The sequence below is a fragment of the Mustelus asterias genome, chromosome 5 (assembly GCF_964213995.1).
Source record: "Mustelus asterias chromosome 5, sMusAst1.hap1.1, whole genome shotgun sequence".
Classification (NCBI taxonomy): Eukaryota; Metazoa; Chordata; class Chondrichthyes; order Carcharhiniformes; family Triakidae; genus Mustelus; species Mustelus asterias.
In genome coordinates this window covers 121,691,515-121,714,396 of record NC_135805.1, presented here as the reverse complement: position 1 = coordinate 121,714,396, position 22,882 = coordinate 121,691,515, and the positions used below count along the sequence as shown (strand labels likewise).

The 22,882-nt window shown below is 44.3% G+C and overlaps 1 protein-coding gene across 4 annotated transcripts in view; it reads left to right on the top strand.

Moving 5' to 3' along the window:
* Window positions 1–22,882, top strand: part of elovl5 (ELOVL fatty acid elongase 5) — a 107,788-nt gene that overhangs the window by 27,703 nt on the left and 57,203 nt on the right. For 3 of the 4 annotated variants that reach the window (XM_078213279.1, XM_078213278.1, XM_078213280.1), the window contains exon 2: window positions 22,742–22,808. In XM_078213279.1, the coding sequence (XP_078069405.1) occupies window positions 22,751–22,808 (58 nt within the window). In that variant the 5' untranslated portion in view covers window positions 22,742–22,750. Of the gene's footprint in view, window positions 1–4,479; window positions 4,667–22,741; window positions 22,809–22,882 lie in introns of those variants that run through there. The other variant, XM_078213282.1, reaches the window with a different exon arrangement.

The following is a 22,882-nucleotide window of genomic DNA, read 5'->3' as shown; positions in this document are numbered from 1 at the left end:
AATCTTATGTTTCAATAAGGTTACCTCTCGTTTGTCTAAACTCCAAGGAGTATAGGCCCAAACTGCTTGACCTTCCCTCATAAGACAACGCCTTCATCCCAGGAATCAACCCAGTGAACCTTCTCTGACATGCCTCCAATGCAAATATATGCAGCCTTAAGACAGGAGACCGTAACTGTACACAGTATTCTAGGTGTGGTCTCACCAGTGTTAATAGGATTCAAACTGGTTGGGCCCAGTCCTTTTCTTTATTGAGAGAGTCTATTGACTTAGTCTCCCAGCAGTCCTCCCACTCAACCCAGGGGCCGAGCTGTCTCTTTCCATTCTCTTTTAATAAAAAAAAGATTTTTAAAAACTAATTGACGAAGGTAACAGCCCATAGTGGGGCATTGTGACAAGAATCAAATTTCAGAAGAAAACTTAACAAATCAAAGTAAAGTTTCATTTCTGGGGCATCTCTTGTTTATATGTGCTCAAAGGCAATGAACACCTATCACCTGTTTCTCTTAAACTTAACAATGTTATTGACAAGACATTAACAACCAATTGCCCTCTGCAGTTGGAATGAGACTCCTCTACTTTTTTAAACTCTGCCGCTTTGCAATAAAGGCCGAAAAAGACCTGACTGCGAGAAGATGAGCTTGATTGCTTTTTTTACTTATTTTGAAAAGTTTAGAAGTAGCTGACGTTTGACTCACCTTTTCTCTCTAGTTTCTCATTGTATGTTTCACTCAAACCCAAAACCATAATTATATTGGCTTTCTCTGAAAGCCATTTCATAATCAATCTCTCCCTCCATGACCTCGATTCTCCCTTTAATGGATTTTGTGCTATCCATTTCTTCCTCTCACTTTATAAAAGACTCCAACAAGTCCTGTGTACGAAGCATTATACAAGTGCAAGATACTATTGCTAAACTGTGAAGAGAAATTTAGAATATTAGCTGAGTGCTGGCTAGCTGGTGCAATGTTGCACTATTAGCCTGATGAGAAACTTTTAATGCATAGGATCCCATGTTCTTGGGGAAGCCAAGCATGCACTTTCTACTGGCAAAGAAGCCCGGCTAGCATCCAAGTGCAAAAAGCTGACTTTCTGCTGAAGTACAGGAGGTGGACAAGCGTTTACTCATAAGGGATACACATCTACTGTTAAACATTGAAGTACATTTTGCAGTAAAATGCCTCAAAGGACAGAATGTGAAAATTTTCTTTTGCATTACTTAGTTGCAGTTTATCAGAGAACCCTACAGTGCAGAAAGAGGCTATTTGGCCCATCGAGTCTGCACCGACAACAATCCCACCCAGGCCCTATCCTCATATCCACCTGCTAATCCCTCTAACCCTCATATTTTACCCGCTAATCCCTCTAATCTACGCATCTTGGGACACTAAGGGGCAATTTAGCTTGGCCAATCAACCTAACCCGCACATCTTTGGACTGTGGGAGGAAACCGGAGCACCCGGAGGAAACCCACGCAGACACGGGGAGAATGTGCAAACTCCGTACATTCCCGAGCTGGGAATCGAACCCAGGTCCCTGGAGCTGTGAAGCAGCAGTGCTAACCACTGTGCTACCGTGCCACCCATAATTATATTTTATTGGATTTATCTTATTGGATTTCAAAATTCACTCCAGCGCCTGCGCTATAATGTATGTGGTCAGACATCTGAGGCCAGCTTTAGACTTTAGTGACTATTAAACAAAATCATATAATCATGGAATGGTATGGCATAGAAAGAGGTCATTTGGTCCATTAAATCTGTGCTAGCCCTTTCAAAGAGCAGTCCACTGCCCTGCATTTTCCACATATGCTTGCATTTTTGTCTCCTTAAGTGTTGGCCTATTTCCCAATATCAGACTGCTGGATGAATTGATATCCACTACCCTATCTGTATCTATATCCACTACCCTATCTGTATCTATATCCACCACCCTATCTGACTCTATATCCACTACCCTATCTGACTCTATATCCACCACCCTATCTGAATCTATATCCATCATCCTATCTGAAGCTATCTCCATCATCCTATCCATATCTATATCCACCACCCTATCTGTATCTATATCCATCATCCTTTCTGAATCTATATCCATCACCCTATCCATATCTATATCCACCACCCTATCTGTATCTATATCCACCACCCTATCTAACTATATCCACCACCCTATCTGACTCTATATCCACCACCCTATCTGTATCTATATCCACCACCCTATCTGTATCTATATCCACCACCCTATCTGACTCTATATCCACCACCCTATCTGACTCTATATCCACCACCCTATCTGTATCTATATCCACCACCCTATCTGTATCTATATCCACCACCCTATCTGACTCTATATCCACCAACCTATCTGACTCTATATCCACCACCCTATCTATATCTATATCCACCACCCTATCTATCTATATCCACCATCCTATCTGACTCTATATCCACCACCCTATCTGTATCTATATCCACCACCCTATCTGTATCTATATCCACCACCCTATCTGTATCTATATCCACCACACTATCTATCTATATCCACCATCCTATCTGTACCTATATCCACCACGCTATCTGTATCTATATCCACCACCCTATCTGTATCTATATCCACCACCCTATCTGTATCTATATCCACCACCCTATCTGTATCTATATCCACCACCTTATCTGTATCTATATCCACCATCCTATCTGTATCTATATCCACCATCCTATCTGAATATATATACACCACCCTATCACTCAATACATTTCAACCCTAGCTACCGGAATGGAGCATGGGCTGGTTTAGCTAATGGGTCCATTTCTGAGCTATCCTTCATGACTAACCCTACGTAACCCATTTGTTGTGTAAAAATATTTTTTCTCATGTCACCTCTGATTTTTTTTTGTATAATCACCTGTGCCCTCTGGTTATTGACCCTTCAGCCATTACAAATAGTTTCTCCTTTACTTACTCCTTATCTCACCTCCTCATGATTTTAAACACCTCTCTCAAATCTCGTCTTCAGCATTTCCTGTCTATCTATGTAACAGCAATCCCTGATCCCTGGAACCTCTCCAGAACCTTAACGTTCAATGGGGTGGCATGGTGACACAATGTTTGGCACTGCTGCTTCACAGCACCAGGGACCTGGTTTCGATTCCCGGCTTGGGTCACTGTCTGTGTGGAGTTTGCACGTTCTCCCTGTGTCTGTGTGGGTTTCCTCCGGGTGCTCCGGTTTCCTCCCACATTCTGAAAGACGTGCTGGTTAGGTGCATTGACCCGAACAGGTGCTGGACTGTGGCGACTAGGAGCATTTCACAGTAACTTCATTGCAGTGTTAATGTAAGTCTTACTTGTGACTAATAAATAAATTTTTTTTAAAAACTTTACCTGAACTGTGATGCCCAGAATTGGACACAATGCTGCAGCAGGTTTTATTTAAGTGAACATAACCTTTTGGCTATAGTATTCCATAACTCTATTTATAAAACCCAGGATTCCATGTTTTTTTTATCTGCTTTGTTAATCTGTCCCACTATCTTCAAAGACCTGTGCACTAATACTCCCAGGTCTGTGCTCTAGCACCCCTTTTTAAACTTGTTATCACTGCAGATGCTTTGTCTCTCCTCATGCTTCCTCCCAAAATCATAGAATCCAATCTATTTGGTGCAGAAGGTGAAGTTGCATGGGATCAGAGGTGAGCTGGCAAGATGGATACAGAACTGGCTCAGTCATAGAAGACAGAGGGTAGCAGTGGAAGGGTGCTTTTCTGAATGGAGGGCTGTGACAAGTGGCGTTCCTCAGGGATCAGCGCTGGGACCTTTGCTGTTTGTAATATATATAAATGATCTGGAAGAAAATGTAATTCGTTTGATTAGTAAGTTTGCGGATGACACAAAGGTTGGTGGAATTGCGGATAGCGATGAGGACCGTCAGAGGATACAGCAGGATATAGATCGGTTGGAGACTTGGGTGGAGAGATGGCAGATGGAGTCTAATCCGGACAAATTGAGGTAATGCATTTTGGAAGGTCTCATACAGATGGAAAATATACAGTAAATGGCAGAACCCTTAAGAGTATTGATAGGCAGAGGGATCTGGGTGTACAGGTACACAGGTTACTGAAAGTGGCAATGCAGGTGGAGAAGGTAGTCAAGAAGGCATGCGGCATGCTTGCCTTCATCGGCCGGGGCATTGAGTTAAAAAATTGGCAAGTCATGTTGCAGCTTTATAGAACCTGAATTAGGCCGCACTTGGAATATGGTGTTTAATTCTGGTTGCCACACTACCAGAAAGATGTGGAGGCTTTGGAGAGGATACAGAAAAGATTTACCAGGATGTTGCCTGGTATGACCATAAGATCGAGTCTGCCCCGCCATTCAAATATGGCTGATTTTTTTTCTCATCCCCATTCTCCTGTCTTTCCCCATAACCCCAGATCCCCTTATTAATCAAGAACCTATCTATCTCTGTCTTAAAGATACTCAATGACCTGGCCTCCACAGCGGCAAAGAGTTCCACAGATTCACCACTCTCTGGTTGAAGAAATTCCTCCTCATCACTGTTTTGATGGATCGTCCCTTTAGCCTGAGGTTGTGCCTTCTGGTTCTAATTTTTCCTACTGTGGAAACATCCTCTCCATGTCCACTCTATCCAGGCCTTGCAGTCTCCAGTAAGTTTCAATAAGAATGGAGGGCATTAGCTATGAGGAGAGGTTGAAGAAATTTGGTTTGTTCTCATTGGAACAACATAGGTTGAGGGGCAACTTGATAGAAGTCTACAAGATTATGAGGGGCATGGACAGAGTGGATAGTCAGAAGCTTTTTCCCAGGGTGGAAGAGACAATGACTGGGAGGTATAGGTTTAAGGTGCAAGGGGGAAGGTTTAAAGGAGATGTACGAGGCAAGTTTTTCACACAGGTGCCTGGAACTTGCTGCCTGGGGAGGTAATGAAAGCAGATATGATAGTGACTCTTAAGGGGCGTCTTGAGAAATGCATGAATCGGATGGGAATAGAGGGAAATGGTCCCCGGAAGAGTAGCGAGTTTTAGTTCAGCCGGGCAGCATGGTTGGTGCAGGCTTGAAGGGCCGAAGGGCCTGTTCCTGTGCTGTAATTTTCTTTGTTCTTTGTAATCCCTACAGTACAGAAGCAGGCCATTCAGCCCATCAAGTCTGCACCGACCCTCCAAGAGAGCATCTTACCCAGGCCCTATCCTTGTAACTCCACATATTTATCCCACTAATCCCCTTAACCGACACATCTTAGGACACAAAGGGACAATTTAGCATGGCCAATCAACCTAACTTGCATGTCTTTGGAGTGTGGGAAGAAACCGGAGCACCCGGAGGAAACCCACGCAGACACGGAGAGAACGTGCAAACTCAACACATACAGTGACCCGAGGCCGGAATTGAATGCGGCACTGAGGCTGCAGTGCTAACCACTGAGCTACCGTGCCGCCCTTAAATTGTATCGGCCCATATTGATTTTCATCTGCCGAGTGTCCATCTGCTCTGCCAACCTGCTTATGCCCACTTGAAGTATTTCAAAATCACGCGGAACAGTTCAACCAAGGTCTGTTTAAGAATAATTTGACACTGGATGCAAGTTAAAAGTTATGTGCATGAAAAACTGCATTCCAAATATCCGTACACCCGTGGAACAAAAAAATGTGTGGATATTGTGGGGAAAATTGCACGCACGAGGCAGATGGACACACTGGGGTGATCAGTAAGTTTGCGGACGACACAAAATTGGCAGGACTTGCAGATAGTGAGGAGCATTGTCAGAAGCTACAGAAGGATATAGATAGGCTGGATATTTGGGCAAAGAAATGGCAGATGGAGTTCAATCCTGATAAATGCGAAGTGATGCATTTTGGTAGAAATAATGTAGGGAGGAGCTATACAATAAATGGCAGAACCATAAAGGGTGTAGATACGCAGAGGGACCTGGGTGTGCAAGTCTACAGATCCTTGAAGGTGACGTCACAGGTGGAGAAGGTGGTGAAGAAGGCATATGGCATGCTTGCCTTTATAGGACGGGGCATAGAGTATAAAAGTTGGGGTCTGATGTTGCAGATGTATAGAACGTTGGTTCGGCCGCATTTGGAATACTGCGTCCAGTTCTGGTCGCCACACTACCAGAAGGACGTGGAGGCTTTGGAGAGAGTACAGAGGAGGTTTACCAGGATGTTGCCTGGTATGGAGGGGCTTAGTTATGAGGAGAGATTGGGTAAACTGGGGTTGTTCTCCCTGGAAAGACGGAGGATGAGGGGAGACTTGATAGAGGCGTATAAAATTATGAAAGGCATAGATATGGTGAACGGTGGGAAGCTTTTCCCCAGGTCGGTGGTGACGTTCATGAGGGGTCATAGGTTCAAGGTGAAGGGGGGGAGGTTTAACACAGATATCAGAAGGACATATTTTACACAGAGGGTGGTGGGGGCCTGGAATGCGCTGCCGGGCAAGGTGGTGGAGGCGGACACACTGGGAACGTTTAAGACTTATCTAGATAGCCATATGAACGGAGTGGGAATGGAAGGATACAAATGAATGGTCTAGTTTGGACCAGCGAGCGGCACGGGCTTGGAGGGCCGAAGGGCCTGTTCCTGTGCTGTATTGTTCTTTGTTTGTTCTTTGAGGCAGATGCCATATTATAGTCATCTTTATTCAGGTCATTTTGTTTTGTCTGGAGAAACTAACCAAGCGGTTAGATTAATGCTCTGTTGATATTAAAGATTGAAATTGGAGTAAAGTGTTTCATGGGGAAACCTCATTGAAAATATTCCAAGTTGCTTGCTATAGACAGTCTTGGCTACAGCACAAGTTTAAGACTCACGTAGCCTGCTTTACGTTTATTCAAAATAAGTTTTTAAGCACAGATTCAATTGGTGACAATACTATAATTGTGTGTCTGGCTGATAAAAACCACGAAGAGAATGCTGTCCGTTTGATCTGTGTCCCCGCACAATGATCGAGTCTTAAACTGCTGTTTATACCATCAATGCCGGTCTCAGCCTGGTATCTGCTATTGTGGATCAGGCTGAGATAAGTGATAAAGAACATGTACACTGCGATGTGCGAACAGAGATCTCTCCTGCGATTGCACTCATAACAAAGCATTATAGAATGTTATAGAGCAGAATTTTAATTGCCTGCCATGACCTTTCCTCCTGTCTGAAAAGTCAGCTACTTATTACATGTCACAAATTTTAGGTCTGCCCTCGAAATTCTCTTGGATTTAATGCAAGTGCTGGCCCCTAGAAACACATCCCTGCAATGGGAGAGTCCTTTTATTACCCAGTGTCTGGGCATCGAGATATATGATAGTGGAATACGAAGCCACAATTGAACCCCTTGAAGTGTGTGCTGGACATGTCTTCTTTTTGTTTTCTACTGGCTACAGTATAAAGAGGTGAGGTCTTAACAATGTGCTGATTGGTTTTTAACTTCCCAATTGAATGCAGGAAGGCTTGAGGACGGCCTAAGTTTAAGTTAACATTTATTTATTAGTGGGCTTACATTAACACTGCAGTGAAGTTACTGTGAAAACCCCGTAGCCGTCACACTCCGGTGCCTGTTCAGTTACACTGAGGCAAAATTTAGCATGGCCAATGCACCTAACCAGCACATCTATCGGACTGTGGGAGGAAACCTGAGCACCGGGGGACACCCATGTAGACACGGGGAGAACATGCAGACTCTGCACAGACAATGACCCATGCTGGGAATCGAACCCGGGTCCCTGGCGCTGTGAGGCAGCAGTGCTAACCACTGTGCCATAGTGCCTACCAGCTCAGAGGCTAATTGAGGCTCTTCCCACCACTGCTGGTATTTTGGCAGTAGGCGACAGGGGCTATACCAAGTGTGGCAAAGGCTACCCACATACTGGCTTTAAAACTGACTGCCCTCCCCCCACTCCCCCACCCACCAATCCCACTGGGACCTCTCTGGCCCTGCAATCCTGGCTCCAATGACCATTTTAATCCTTGGGCCTCCTGCTGTACCAGCAGTGGCCACCGCGGTGGGAAATTATCCTCGGTGACGGCAAGAGTCCCTACTCTGACCAGGGAACTGTCCGATTGGTACTACATTGGGTTGGTGGGTGCGACGGGGTGCTTGGAATGCCATGGCGGGGTTTCCAGCAGCTCTAGAACTTATGGAGGGGCCCACTGAGCGACCATTAGATTCTGCTTGGTGAGTGAGTTTTTAAAAATGCATTTTACAGGACATGAGCGTCGTTGGCTGGACCAGCATTTATTGCCCGCCCCTAACTGCCCTCCATTTCAGATTTTGAGGCCTTTGAGGCCTGTCTGGTTCATTCGTCAAATAGGACAGAATGCTGATTTTGAGTCAACCACATTGCTGTGGATGTGGAGTCACATGTAGGCCAGACAAGGTAGGGACAGTAGATTTCCTCGCTTAAAGGACATTAGTGAACTTGAATTGGGAAGGCTGAGTGCAATGATTTCCCTGATTCAAACTGGTAGATTACCCCTCTGTGGAATACCCACTGCACGTAGCAACAACTTACATTTAATACCATAGGAATATAAAGGGGATAATGCGAAAACACTAAAAAAAATCAGGCAGCATTTGTGGAGATAGAAACGGCTAACATTTCAAGTTAATCACCTCTTATCAAAGCTGGAAAAAGTTAAGGGATGTAAAATGTTTTAAGCAAGTATAGAGGCAGGAAAGGGTTGGGGTGAGGAGGAAGGTAGGAAAAATAAATGATAAAGGGGATGGATGATAGTGAAAGTCAGAAGGAGATGGTAAGAGGGCATGTGAAGTGACAAATAGATCTGTTGAGAGGAGGGGTACACGGTGACAGAATTGTTCCCTTCGGGTCAATTACTTTTCTCCAGTACTTTGGGTCCAAAAGGTCATCAAAATGAAACTTCAACCCTTCAATCCTCTGTTCAAAAGTGCTGGCTGACCTGTTCTGGCATTTTCTCTTGTTTTTTTTAACTGTTAGGTTTCCAGTATCCGCAGTATTTTGCTTTGATGCAGTAGGTGTAATTTCTGATGTGTAGATTACTCGTGCAGTTTGGACTGAATGATTTAGCAGAATGCTCATTGTATCCTTCGCAAAGCTAGCAGAAGAGCTAGATTGCCAGAAGAAGGCAGGCTGGAGGCAGGGGATTAGGGGAGGTGCAACTTTGAACTCCTGCAGTTTACCAGCTAGTGCTAGTAAGACAGATGTGAGCGAGATTTTTGTTGTCCTTTGAGGCCTGTCTGGTTCATTCGTCAAATAGGACAGAATGCTGGTTTTAGTAGGTACACCCAACTAAAAGTTTCCTGTTGAATTTTGATTCGGACACAAAACCAGAAACTGACCCAGTATCCTCACTGCCTGAAATTGTACAAAATGGACAAAATAAAAATTATGTTGTTCGTTGAAATGGTTTGGACCCTCTGATGTTATTTGGGCTGGTGGCATATTGGTTTTGCAGAACCTCCTGCCCTGGCTCCGTCATGAGTGAAAATCACCCCCAGTGTGTTCTGTTCTTTATTGTGTGGTATTCCTAAAATGACGGAGCAGGGGAGGAAGAATCTGGAGAGGTCCCTGAAGATCCATAGACTGCTTACCTCGAATTATTGTGGAACTAGATTGTCCTATCTGTTACAATACAGAGCATGTCCAAGAAGTGGTGCTTATTGTGCCACTTTGCCAGTTAGTGACCAGCCACTGGCAATGACTTGAGAGCAACCCATCTCCTGCTGGGTTTTTGTGTGCATGCTAATGATGGAGTCAAGGTTCAGACTGCAGGTACACTTTTCTCTCCTCTGGCTGACGTATATGTAGAGCAACAACAATAATTTTACTTTCAGGTGATTAAACCAGATAATTGCATCAAGAATCGAAGAATCATAGAATGGTTGCAGCATAGAACATAGAACATAGAACATTACAGCGCAGAACAGGCCCTTCGGCCCACGATGTTGCACCGACCAGTTAAAAAAAAAAACTGACCCTCCAACCTAAACCAATTTCTTTTCGTCCATGAACCTATCTACGGATCTCTTAAACGCCCCCAAACTAGGCGCATTTACTACTGATGCTGGCAGGGCATTCCAATCCCTCACCACCCTCTGGGTAAAGAACCTACCCCTGACATCGGTTCTATAACTACCCCCCCTCAATTTAAAGCCATGCCCCCTCGTGCTGGATTTCTCCATCAGAGGAAAAAGGCTATCACTATCCACCCTATCTAAACCTCTAATCATCTTATATGTTTCAATAAGATCCCCTCTTAGCCGCCGCCTTTCCAGCGAAAACAATCCCAAATCCCTCAGCCTCTCCTCATAGGATCTCCCCTCCATACCAGGCAACATCCTGGTAAACCTCCTCTGCACCCTCTCCAAAGCCTCCACATCCTTCCTGTAATGTGGGGACCAGAACTGCACACAGTACTCCAAGTGCGGCCGCACCAGAGTTGTGTACAGTTGCAACATAACGCTACGACTCCTAAATTCAATCCCCCTACCAATAAACGCCAAGACACCATATGCCTTCTTAACAACCTTATCTACTTGATTCCCAACTTTCAGGGATCTATGCACACATACACCTAGATCCCTCTGCTCCTCCACACTATTCAAAGTCCTCCCGTTAGCCCTATACTCAACACATCTGTTATTCCTACCAAAGTGAATTACCTCACACTTCTCCGCATTAAACTCCATCCGCCACCTCTCGGCCCAACTTTGCAACCTGTCTAAGTCTTCCTGCAAACTACGACACCCTTCCTCACTGTCTACCACACCACCGACTTTGGTGTCATCAGCAAATTTGCTAATCCACCCAACTATACCCTCATCCAGATCATTAATAAATATTACAAACAGCAGTGGCCCCAAAACAGATCCCTGAGGTACACCACTTGTAACCGCACTCCATGATGAATATTTACTATCAACCACCACCCTCTGTTTCCTATCCGCTAGCCAATTCCTGATCCAATTTCCTAGATCACCCCCAATCCCATACATCTGCATTTTCTGCAGAAGCCTACCATGGTGAACCTTATCAAACGCCTTACTAAAATCCATATATACCACGTCCACTGCCTTGCCCCCATCCACCTCCTTGGTCACTTTCTCAAAAAACTCAATAAGGTTAGTAAGGCACGACCTACCTGCCACAAAACCATGGACTGAGGCATCCAGCCCATTGTGTCCCTTCTGGTTTTTTCAAGAACAACTCAGCTAGTCCTACTCCGCTGCCTTTTCATTATCACCCTCTTGCCAGTGTTAGGTCTCCGTTACTCTGTAAAGAATTGTACAGATTGTTTGCGATGTAACTTTGTCATGGGAAACAAAAGTCCTAGCAGTAACTATTACCAGGTCTTGTAATATGGAGCCGGCTAAATCTGGAAACAGTTCTCCTGCGTAGCCTTCAATCTCTTCTTAAGACTAGTTTGTGAGTAATTGGTCAAATTAGAATCATAGAATTCCTACAGCGGAGAAGGAGACCATTTGGCCCATCTAGCCTGCACCGACCACAATCCCACCCAGGCCCTATCCTTTAACCCCAAGTATTTATCCTGCTAGGCCCCCTGACACTAAGGGGCAATTTAGCATGGCAATCAACCTAACCTGCACATCTTTGGAGTGTGGGAGGAAACTGGAGCACCCGGAGAAAACCCACACAGACACGGGGAGGACATGCAAACTCCACGCAGACAGTGACCCGAGGCCTGAATTGAACCTGGGTCCCTGGTGCTGTGAGATGGCAGTGCTAACAACTGTGCCACCGTGCCATCCCAGATAGTTTGAGAAAATTAGCCTGCTGTTAAGGTTAAGGGAGTATCTTCATTTTCACCCTCATATGTTTCCATTTCAGAAAAGTATTGGCTAAATTTCAGGTTAACAATATTCTATGTGTAAGTATCCAGTTAACTGACTCTTGTACTCTCCTATGGTAGTGACCTCAACTAATGTGAAACAGCTGACACAAGCATGCATGTGTGTGTATATATATAAGGTCATAAGGTCTTTTATAGCTTGACCCATTTAATACAGCATCAGAGAATTGATAGTGTTGTTTTTGCTTCACTTGGTCCATTTTTTGAAATTGGACACCTTCTTCCTCATATCTCTCCAAATAAGGCAGCTTGTGGAGGCTGTGTTGATCTCCCATGTGATTTCCTCCCACGCCTGCTGGACTTTCTCTCTGTGTAGTGGTGGATTGCCTTGCCTCTCTGGGGAGGGCATTTCTCCATTTTATCATGCTGTTCATAATATGCTGAAGGACCTCGACAGGCAAACACACACTTTCAGTGCTCCAGATGGCACGCTCGGCAGCTGGACTGATGCTCTGGGCTTTATTTCTACTCTTGTGTGTTAATTAAAGGACTCAACAGGTGATTTCAACACTGTTACTGCAGATTTTTTTCTAATTAGTTGCTTAGCGACGCATTACTTGTAAGCACACCCACGCCGCAAGAAAATGTACCCTCTTGTTGAGGGCCTTAAAACCATATTTAAACCCTTTCTTTGTTCTGTCAATGACTAGTTACATCACCCTGACCTTAACTGATATTGGACTTCGCCTTTTCTTATCCTGCGTCCTTGTTGAAGGCCTCAACACAATCGTTGTTGTCTTGCTTTATTCTGTTGACTTAATCTTGTCTCAGGTGTTTTGACTGTTATAATCTTGTACTTAAATTTGTTATTGTCGGAATATTGCCTTCCAGTCCTATGATCATTTTGATCTTTTCCTTTTGCTGAGAATTTTCTCGTGCCTCTTGTAGCTATTGCTATGTAAGGCACAATTCCAAAAGCATTTTTTTACATACCAATTTATAAATAAGGTGGAAAAACACATGAACATCTCTAACCCAAAGGATCATAGAGCTGTGAAATAAATTGCTCGGAAAATTTCTTAGTGTAGATAGCATATAAAATGATCCAAACCACTTGCGTAGAACATTGTTTAGATTGCATTTATTGAGTATAGTCCTGACCTCCATGTCATGTAAAGGACATCAAGACACTGGAGAAGGTACAGAATCAGGATTTGTAAGGATAGTATCAGAATTGTAAGACCTATCAAGACAAGCTGGGGCTCTTACCTCCAGAGAAACGAAAGGTGAGAGTGGTGACCTAATACAGGTCTTTAAAATTATGGGGGTTTTATAGTGTATATGTAGAGAAAATGTTTCCATTTGTGAGGGAACCAAGGTATATTATTCATAAATCTGAGATAGGGCTGGATTTTGTATACTGAGGTAGGCAGCTTGAGACTGGAAATTTCTCAACTCGCCGGACCCACCTCGGTGAAAAGTGCCTCAAATCATGAGACTTTTGTTTCGGAGGGGAATGCTGTGGGATGAAGCCGGGACCTTGAAAGCAGATGCTAGGAGGACAGAGAGATGGCCAAATGCTCAGGCAGGCTGGTTGGAAGGCTCACCTCAGTTCCCTGGCAAGTGGTCCCAGTTATGATATAATATTTTAGGTACCGTAGTCCTCAGCCCTCACACACAGCCCTTCATACCCTCTATGCCTACTCATACCCACAAACTCTCTCACCCCCTCCCTCTCCCCCAGGCCAATGCCAACTCACCCAGTATCCACAATGTGGGGACCTAAGGAGCCATATGGTGACGAAAAGAATGTACTTCTAAAATTCTAATGCAGCTCTCACTATACAGGCTTAAAGTGAAGGAAACTCGCAATCATGAAAACATCAAAGCTTTTAAATCTCAAGTGCTTAATCTCTTGTAAATATAAGCAAACTCCTGTTCATACCCCTAAACCTTCAATAGCCACTTTAAGCTGTCAATCAAATGTGAACTCAGACCCTTTTTTAGCTAATTATTTAATAATTAAGTTATAGGGAATATCAGTTTATTTTGGGTGATGATACACTAGAGAACACGGTCGTCCACCCTTGTGTGGTATCGCTCAGCTCATAAGGTTGAAGCCATTCCCTAGCGTAGGTTGAGCACATAGAACAGGAATTTGGTTTGGTTCACACATACTCCAGCTGCGAGTTCAGAAGCATATTAGGAACATACCATTCATTCAGTGTCATAAGTTCCCCTCACCATTGGAGCTCAGAGGTTGAATGGAATACAGGTGTAGGCGAAAAGACCACATTTCCCTGTTGATGCCCCAGCTACAACTGAAAGAGTTTTTATTTACCTGTAAAATATATAATCAATAGCAATAATCAGCATTTATAATCCCAGTTGAGATTTTGAAAGGGGAGCTGTAAATGAATAAAAGCAAAACACTGCGGATGCTGGAAATCTGAAATAAAAACAGCATCTGTGGAGCGTGAAAGAAAGATAATATTTCATGTCCAGTATGACTTTTCTTCAGAACTGAAGGAAGGCAGAATGTGATGGATTTTATGCTGTTGTAAAAGGGGAGAGGGTCAATGAAACAAAAGTGAAGGTCAGAAATAGGTTAGAAGTTGGGGAAATTAAATGAGAAAGGGGGAATTTCCCCGTTCTGCCTGCCATGGGAATCGTAGCGTGCAGGGGGCGGACCATGCAAAGGTCCACTGACCTCGGGTGGGATTTTCCGGTTATGGGGCGAGCACGGCCGGAAAACCCTGCCCAAAGAGTGTGGTAATGGCAGTCGTAAAGGAACAAAGCATTGTTCCAGAGTAGGTAATAATGTCAGAATCAAAGCCCAGTGCTATCTGAAAGCAAAACAAGAGAACAAAATAAAAAACTGGCACTAGGGGGAAAAATAAAATGCAGGACAGAGTTCATGGTCTAAGGTTTTTGAACTCGAGTCCAGATGGCGTAAAGTGCACATTTGGAAGGTGAGGTGCTGTTCCTCAAGCTTGTGTTGGGCGTCACTGGAACCTTGCAGCAGGCCGAGGACAGAAATGTGAGCCAGAGCAAGGTGGCGAAGCAAGCAGAAGGTCAGGGTCATGCCTGGGGATGGAATTGAGGTGTTCCACAAAGCGGCCACATTTGGTCTTCCCAACGTAGAGCAGACCACATTGTGAATCAGCGAATACAATAGACCAAGTTGAAAGAAAGAAATTGCTGCATCATAGAATCCCTACAGTGCAGAAGGAGGCCATCTGGCCCATCGAGCTTGCACCAACCACAATCCCACCCAGGCCCTATCCCCGTAACCCCATGCATTCACTCTGCCAATCCCCTTGACACTAAGGGTCAATCAAACTAACCTGCACATCTTTGGACTGTGGAAGGAAACCAGAGCACCCGGAGGAAACCCATGCAGGCACAGGGAGAACGTGAAAAACACACAGTCACCCGAGGCCAGAATTGAACCCAGGTCCCTGGCGCTGTGAGGCAGCAGTGCTAACCACTGTGCCACCGTGCCGCCCTGGAAAGAGTGTTTGGGGCCTTGGACAGTGAGGAGGGAGGAGGTAAAAGGGGACAGGTGTTACACCACCTGCAGTTGTAAGTTGGAAGAGAGTTTATTTCCCCAGGTGCGGACACAGAAGGGAAGGGTTATGATTGTAGTTCAATAAAGGAAGCGATCTGAGAAGGCCTTATCTGTGATTGATAAGCGTCTGTAACATTGTGTTCTATCATTCAGCAGATTGCAGCATTTCATTGTTTGGAGCCTAAGCAAGAAATATTTGGAAATCAATAACAAAAGGCTTTTTTTAGAAACATAGAAAAACTACAGCACAAACAGGCCCTTCGGCCCACAAGTTGTGCCGAACACATCCCTACCTTCTAGACCTACCTATAACCCTCCATCCTATTAAGCTCCATGTACTCATCCAGGAGTCTCTTAAAAGACCCTATTGAGTTTGCCTCCACCTAAATGTTCACCTCCACCTAAATGTCCTAAATGTTCATTTGATTGTTCAAACAATCAATAAATACAGAGGTACTGCAGTGCCAATTAAAAGTGGGCATCAAAAGAATCAAAAACGATAACCCTCAGATTGATTTCCTTTCCTGCATATCCTTTCTGATTTGTTTCTTCATTTGGAAAGTGCGATGTGGAGATTGGCTGCAAATGGATCATAGAAACCCTACAGTGCAGAGGGAGGCCATTCAGCCCACTGAGTCTGCACCGACAACAATTCCACCCAGGCCCTCTCCCTATAACCCCCCGTATTTAACCTATTAGCCCCCCTGACATGAAGGGTCAATTTAGTATGGCCAATCAAACTAACCCGCACATCTTTGGACTGTGGGAGGAAACCAGAACACGCGGAGGAAACCCACGCAGACACGGGGAGAACATTCAAACTCCACACAGACAGTTACTGAATCCGGAATGGAACCAGGTCCCTGGCGCTGTGAGGCAGCAGTGCTAACCACTGTGCCACTGTGGTGAACAGTGACTGCTGGTGAACAACATTCCTCACTTTAAAGGAACTGTTATAAAATATAAAGGTTAATTTATAAAATAAAAAGGTTAATGCCAACATCGACACAGGAGACAGTGCAATATTATATGGATTTGCCTTCAGCAGAAATCTCTAGGTTCATGCGTCTTGTGAATTAAACAAAATCTGAACTGTTGATTTCATTATTATTTCACTAGAGTCTGGTAAAGAGTTCATTTCGAATAGTGGGCCTGGGGTGTTGAATATTATCGACTATTGAACAGCGAGGGTTAATCTCTTCCCCAGATAGGTTCCCTTGGTTCCATAATGATCCAACTCAGAACTAAAGGAGTGCGAGCAGCAAGTAGGTAGGTATATTTGAGTCACAAGTTGATCCTGTAGCTTGAATCCCTTTAACGTCTTGCTGATAGCCAAGTTTGTACTACAGGACTGCAACCATTGTAGTCAGTTTGATATTCCTTTCCTTTATATAGGAATAGTTTAACAGCGTTCCTGCTAATTGTTATAATGGGCATTCGGCCTCTGATATTCGGGTAAGCGTTCTCCAAGGCGGCCTTCGCGACACACGACGGCGCAGAGTCGCTGAGCAGAAACTGATAGCCAAGTTCCGCACACACGAGGACGGCCTCAACCGGGATATTGGGTTCATGTCACACTATTTGTAACCCCCACATTTGCCTGGACCTGCAGAGTTTCATTGGCTGTCTTGTCTGGAGACAATACACATCTTTTTAGCCTGTCTTGATGCTCTCTCCACTCACGTTGTTTTGTTTCTTAAAGACTTGATTAGTTGTAAGTATTCGCATTCCAACCATTATTCATGTAAATTGAGTTTGTGTCTTTATATGCTCTGTTTGTGAACAGAATTCCCACTCACCTGAAGAAGGGGCTTGGAGCTCCGAAAGCTTGTGTGGCTTTTGCTACCAAATAAACCTGTTGGACTTTAACCTGGTGTTGTTAAACTTCTTAAATTGTTATAACAACAGGAAAGTGCATTATTTTGTTCAGTCAGTGGCCTGAATTCCGGCCGAGTGGACCCTCCATCTGTTATAGAAACCACACAACTTTCATTCCATTGAAAATAGTGGGTGAAAATTGGGCAGTTTGGCTGATTCACTCTGTCAAATTGCTGCTGTGAAGATGAACATTTACTCCAGAAGTTGCCAGGAACTGGCGATTAGCATAGGAAAGAGAAAGGTTAAAGCCCACCAAATAACGGATCTTTCTTTCGAATGCTGACTAACATAGTTGTATTTTTCATTTTTATTTGATGTTCCCACATTCACAGTTTTTTTTACATCCATACGTGATTTGCTTTTCATTTTAGTGGTGGAAAATTACAGTTACAGTTAGGAGGTCTTTTATTTACAAATTATTGTCGTTCTTTCTACTTTTACCATGTGATTCCACTGTGCAAGTAAACAAAGGGCTGGATTTTATGGGATACCATATTAACAACTCTTCCCCCCCCCCCCCCCCCCCGCCACTCCCCACTCCCCACCGTCCCCCTCATTTTATCTTCGGAGGGGGTGATAATTGGCTCAGGGTGAGCCCTCTGCCCCCAAGGTTCAGATAGTAGACACTGTGGAACTACAGCCAGAACCAAAAGTAGAGGACGTTGCGGAAACCAGACTGAAAGACATTCCAGGATTTTGGCCGGGCTTGGCTGCCAGACACCAGCGAAGGTAGTGGGGGTGGGGGGCTGCGTTTGAGGGGCCAGGTAGTGTAGGCTTAAAGGAGAGAAGGGAGTGGGTAGGACCTTCAGAGGGTGCCTCCGAAGGGTATAGTGGACCCTCAAGGTTGGTCTAACCTCCCACCCGACACCAAACCACACAGTAAATACTGCCAGGCTACACAGCTGACATGGTACTCCCCCTGCCACAGTTAAAATGGCAGAAGAAGTGGAATGAGGCCCTAAGTGGTTATTGATTAGCTACTTAAGGGCCTCAATAGGCCCAAATGTGCACAGACTATCTGATCCCTTTCCTGCCTTATTAAATGGGAGACAGGTGGGAATGTCACAAGCTATGAAATCCAGCCCATATCTTTACGAGTGACTGTTGAATTATTCTGTGATTAAATACCAGGAATCCTCAACTCAGACGGTAAAGGCAGTTCTGATTGGTTTGTAAACACGTCTGACAGGCAGTGTGTTAACCATCTTGGAGATTAAAAAAAGGATTTTGGTGCAATTATTCATTAGTCATTGAAAGGGTGCAACTGTTAGTAATTGTGGTAGTCAAATACTGTGGTCTAGAGCTTTGCCTTTGTATCGGGTGCGCGCAGTCAGGAGAATCTCCAGCTCCGTGAACCCGATTTCTAACCAGTGTCGGATTTTTGGTTGAGGAGTTCCCTCTGAGCCGGGGAAGGTGATCCCAGAATGAATGTGGAGGATGCAGGGTGTGGAGGCAGAGTGAGTGGAAGGCCTTCCTCAATGCATCAACACTGTGCTGAAGTTTAATTTAAAAAAAGAAAAACATAAAACAGCCCTCACATCTCACACCCACTCACACAAATTCACATCCATGCCGGCCTATTCCTTCTGCCCATTCCCAACACCCTGCCTACCCTCCATGTCAACCTATGCCCCTCTTCCCCCCCATGGTCCTTTATAACCCCATGCCAACTTATAGCCCATCCATCTTTTCATAGCCCTAAGCTAACTCAGTGCCAGCCCATGTCAACCCCATCCCTACCCTTTTGCCCTTACACCTACCATGTCAACTCAACCAGAATCCACCATAGACAGACCTCAGGATGCATACTGAGGTTAAATAAAATGAAATGCCAAATGCCTATTGGACGCTTTAATTTAAAACAAACACTAATTCATTAAACCTATTCACTACTTTACGTTCCTTCAGCTACATTATCACTTAAAACAACAAAAAATCATTCAATTGCATAATCCCGTACAAAAACAATCAGAGTTCCACTTCAAAGAGCCCATAACCACTTGGAGATGTCAATCAAACTGTGAAATGGCAGGCACCACCAATAGTGGGTTGTGAAATCAGTCATGCTGCACCAATCATGTAATGGAAGCCCTCAGGCTTATGTTTAAAGACAGAGAGAAATAGCAAGTAATCATTTTTAACACTCCAGGTTTTTTTCAAAAAGTTAAAGACAAGAGTTTTAAATAACTTTGCAGCTTGATAGCTCCCTTTGACAGTTCATCTTGACACTTTTGACAGTTCCAATAAGGTTCACAGTTCCAATGAGCTAACACTTTTTACGCACATTCATGCCTACTCCTGAAAATCCAAAACGATGCCTGTCCTCCCGCAATGAGCACCTGTCCTTTCCTAAAAGTGGTCCTGGGACTATATTCAAATGGGTACTCTAGCTATCCAAACACTCACAAAGTTCAGACATGCTCCGACCAGATTTAATCCACGCACATTGGGTTTCAGTGACCTCTCACACCAAGATCACCAAGATCCAAGAGTGGAGTCAGCTGCTGATTTCTATGGGCAGCTTCCTCCATGAAGTGCGCATGCGCAAATTCAGTTGTTTTTCTTGACACCCTAGCTATGACTATAACACTATATTCTGCACCCTCTCCTTTCTTTCTCCCCTATGTACTCTATGAACGGGATGCTTTGTCTGTATAGCGCACAAGAAAAAATACCTTTCACCGTATACCAATAATACATGTGACAATAATAAATCAATCAAATCAAATCCTGACCTGAGCCTATTTCTGCCCTTGGGAAAATGGTAGGTGCTGTGTTCAGGGGCAGGACTTCCAGATTCTGGCCCCTACCACCACTTTCATCATGTTAGAGAGTCTGTTGTGGCGAAAATCCAGGCCTGGATCTCAAAGAAGTTTCAGCAACAGCTGACTGATGCCAATATGCTGTTGTACAGATGATAAGGCCATGTTTGCAATATTAAGGGTACATCTATGATAGAGCAGGTCCTGGCTCCCCACACTGTGCCCAGAAAGCAGAACTTGCAGATCACTGATCAGTAGCATGATACTTTCCAACCATTAATTTTGATGAAAAATCACATGTTGAGTAGCCACAAGTTCCTGGGTGCACTCCCTCAAAGAGCTGCTCCCTATTGGATGCACTGGATAATGGCATCATCCCTAAATTGGATAGTCTCCAAAAACATGTGTGTGGGTCATAATGTTCGATTATCCAGTACCCGTTCAACATAATGCAGACAACACGCCAACTTGGTACTGCCATTAGTGAATAATTTCAATTATTGCTGTGTGTAGTCAGTGCTAATTGTGTTGTTCGTTGGCTGCACGCATCTGCAGGGGGTTGAGATCTGTGACTTGCTAGTGCCACTTAAAACTAATCGCTTAGTGCTGATCTGTACATCTGAAAGGAGAGGAGCATCGTGGCTGGAGCAGGAGCTGGCAGAGATACCGGGAGTGAATTTGACCTTGGAATCAGTGAGGATTGGCATAACAGGGGAGGTAATGGGCTCCAAGGTTTTCAGTTGCTCTGGATGTCTTGGTGGTGGAGAGAAGACGATATGTATTGAATGTGCAGGTGACCGGGAGGCCCTCCAGAGACAGAGTCAAAAGACAGTGGGAGCAGATAGCTGGGGTGGGGGGGGGGGGGGGGGGCGTGGGAGGGGTCAATGCTAAGAGTCATGCTGTAAAGACCAGAATGGAGTGCCACACACACAAGGTCAAAAGCACAGCGAAAGCATCTTTGAATGCCTTATGCCACAAACTGTGCCAGGAGCCTCAGACACTGCTCAAACCATCACACTCTCATCACTCCCCAACCAAAATCTCTATCAACCAGAACTCATAACCAGCATTCATAATGCTTCACCTCACCCTCATACCCTTAACATGGCTGCAAGCCTCATACTCAAGTCTCAGAGCTCCTACAAACTCAGTCAGCTGTTCAACCATGAAAGCTGCATCAGCCAAACATATTGCACGGCTCTCACTCACACACTTCTCTCTCTCCTGCAGGACAGGGTGGCGAACAACTGGACTCAGCTAATTAGAGACACCCCTGCTTGTACTAACTCCGTAAGAAGTCTCACAACACCAGGTTAAAGTCCAACAGGTTTATTTGGTAGCAAATACCATAAGCTTTCGGAGCAATGCTCCTTCGTCAGATGGAGTGGTCTCCCATCTGACGAAGGAGCATTGCTCCGAAAGCTTATGGTATTTGCTACCAAATAAACCTGTTGGACTTTAACCTGGTGTTGTGAGACTTCTTATTGTGCTTACCCCAGTCCAACGCCGGCATCTCCACATCAGTACTAACTCCCACATGGAGGAGACGGTGCTGGCTATTATTGGGGCACTCATTGCTGAGCCTGTGGTCAGGAAGAAGGCTGAAAGCATCAAAGATGACTGTAACTTCATAACTTAATCCTCCTTCTCACATCCCTCACTCCCCTCATTGCACAGTCTCTACTCATTTACAAGCTGCAACTGCTGTTTTATGCTAGTTGACATAGACAGAAAAATGCGAAAGAAAAATTTTGAAGGGAGGCAGTGTCTATGGATTTGGAATTTCAGTTGTGATCAGCCAATTTGTACCCGTAAGTTTGGTGACGTTGATTGAACAATTGGCTGGAGAAGCAGTAGCAGCTTATACCAGAGGGAAATGGAGAATGCTAGTGTTAGAAAGAACAACTTCAAACTCACCATTTGTGTGTAAATTTAATCCATCTTGAGAAACCTAACCTGCTCTCTTCATGCTTAGGGAGAGGCAATAGCCTGACATCACTGCATAACAAATCACATAATTGTGTCTGGAGTTAGCAAAGACTTTCTGCAATGCAATGAGAGAGTAGCACTGGGTCTCCACTGCATCAGAACTGTTGCCAGGATTTCCTGTTGGGCAGAGGTGGGCAGCTACAAGTGTCTGCCTCCATGCAGCTTGGCGCGATTAATGGAGGAACTGCTGGGATACTGTCCACCTGCTGAATTCTCATTTGTGAATTATACATTGGTTGAGTTTAGTAATATGCAGGTGAAGGGCATTAATTAGGGTTTCACTTGAGCACATATAAAGTGATACTGACTGAAACTGCATTTGATTGAGGTTGGAGTTACATGCTTGTTATAAATAAATATAAGGCTGAGTAAAGATTGGCTCCAGTATCATCCTTCACCAACTAGCTTTCTGGCTTAGAACGTCATCAGTCTCACCTTCAGTGAACAGACAAGTGTGAAGTAGCTTCCTTGAGCATGAGTGGGTCCTCATAGTGTTCCAGTCTACATAAAACCAAAAAGCTGCAAATACGCAGGAGGTCTGGCAGCATCTATGGAAAGAGTTAACGTTTCAAGTTGTGACTTTTCATCATGGATATAAATTCTTGCAACTTGCATGTGCTGTGTATGATGTAGAAAATTAGGAATTATATTGAATGTACTGATAGTCATTGAAACATCACCAAATTGTCATTTGTTGCATTCTATTTACTATATTTCTTTTGTTTAATACTATAGATTTTAAAAATGGAAGCTGTGGACCAGACACTAAATTACTATTTTGTTTCATGGTTTGGACCAAGAGGTAAGCAGGCATTTTGATAAGCTGCATATATTCAGTATTTTATCATGTAAGCATTTCAGCAGGAGTATGATGAA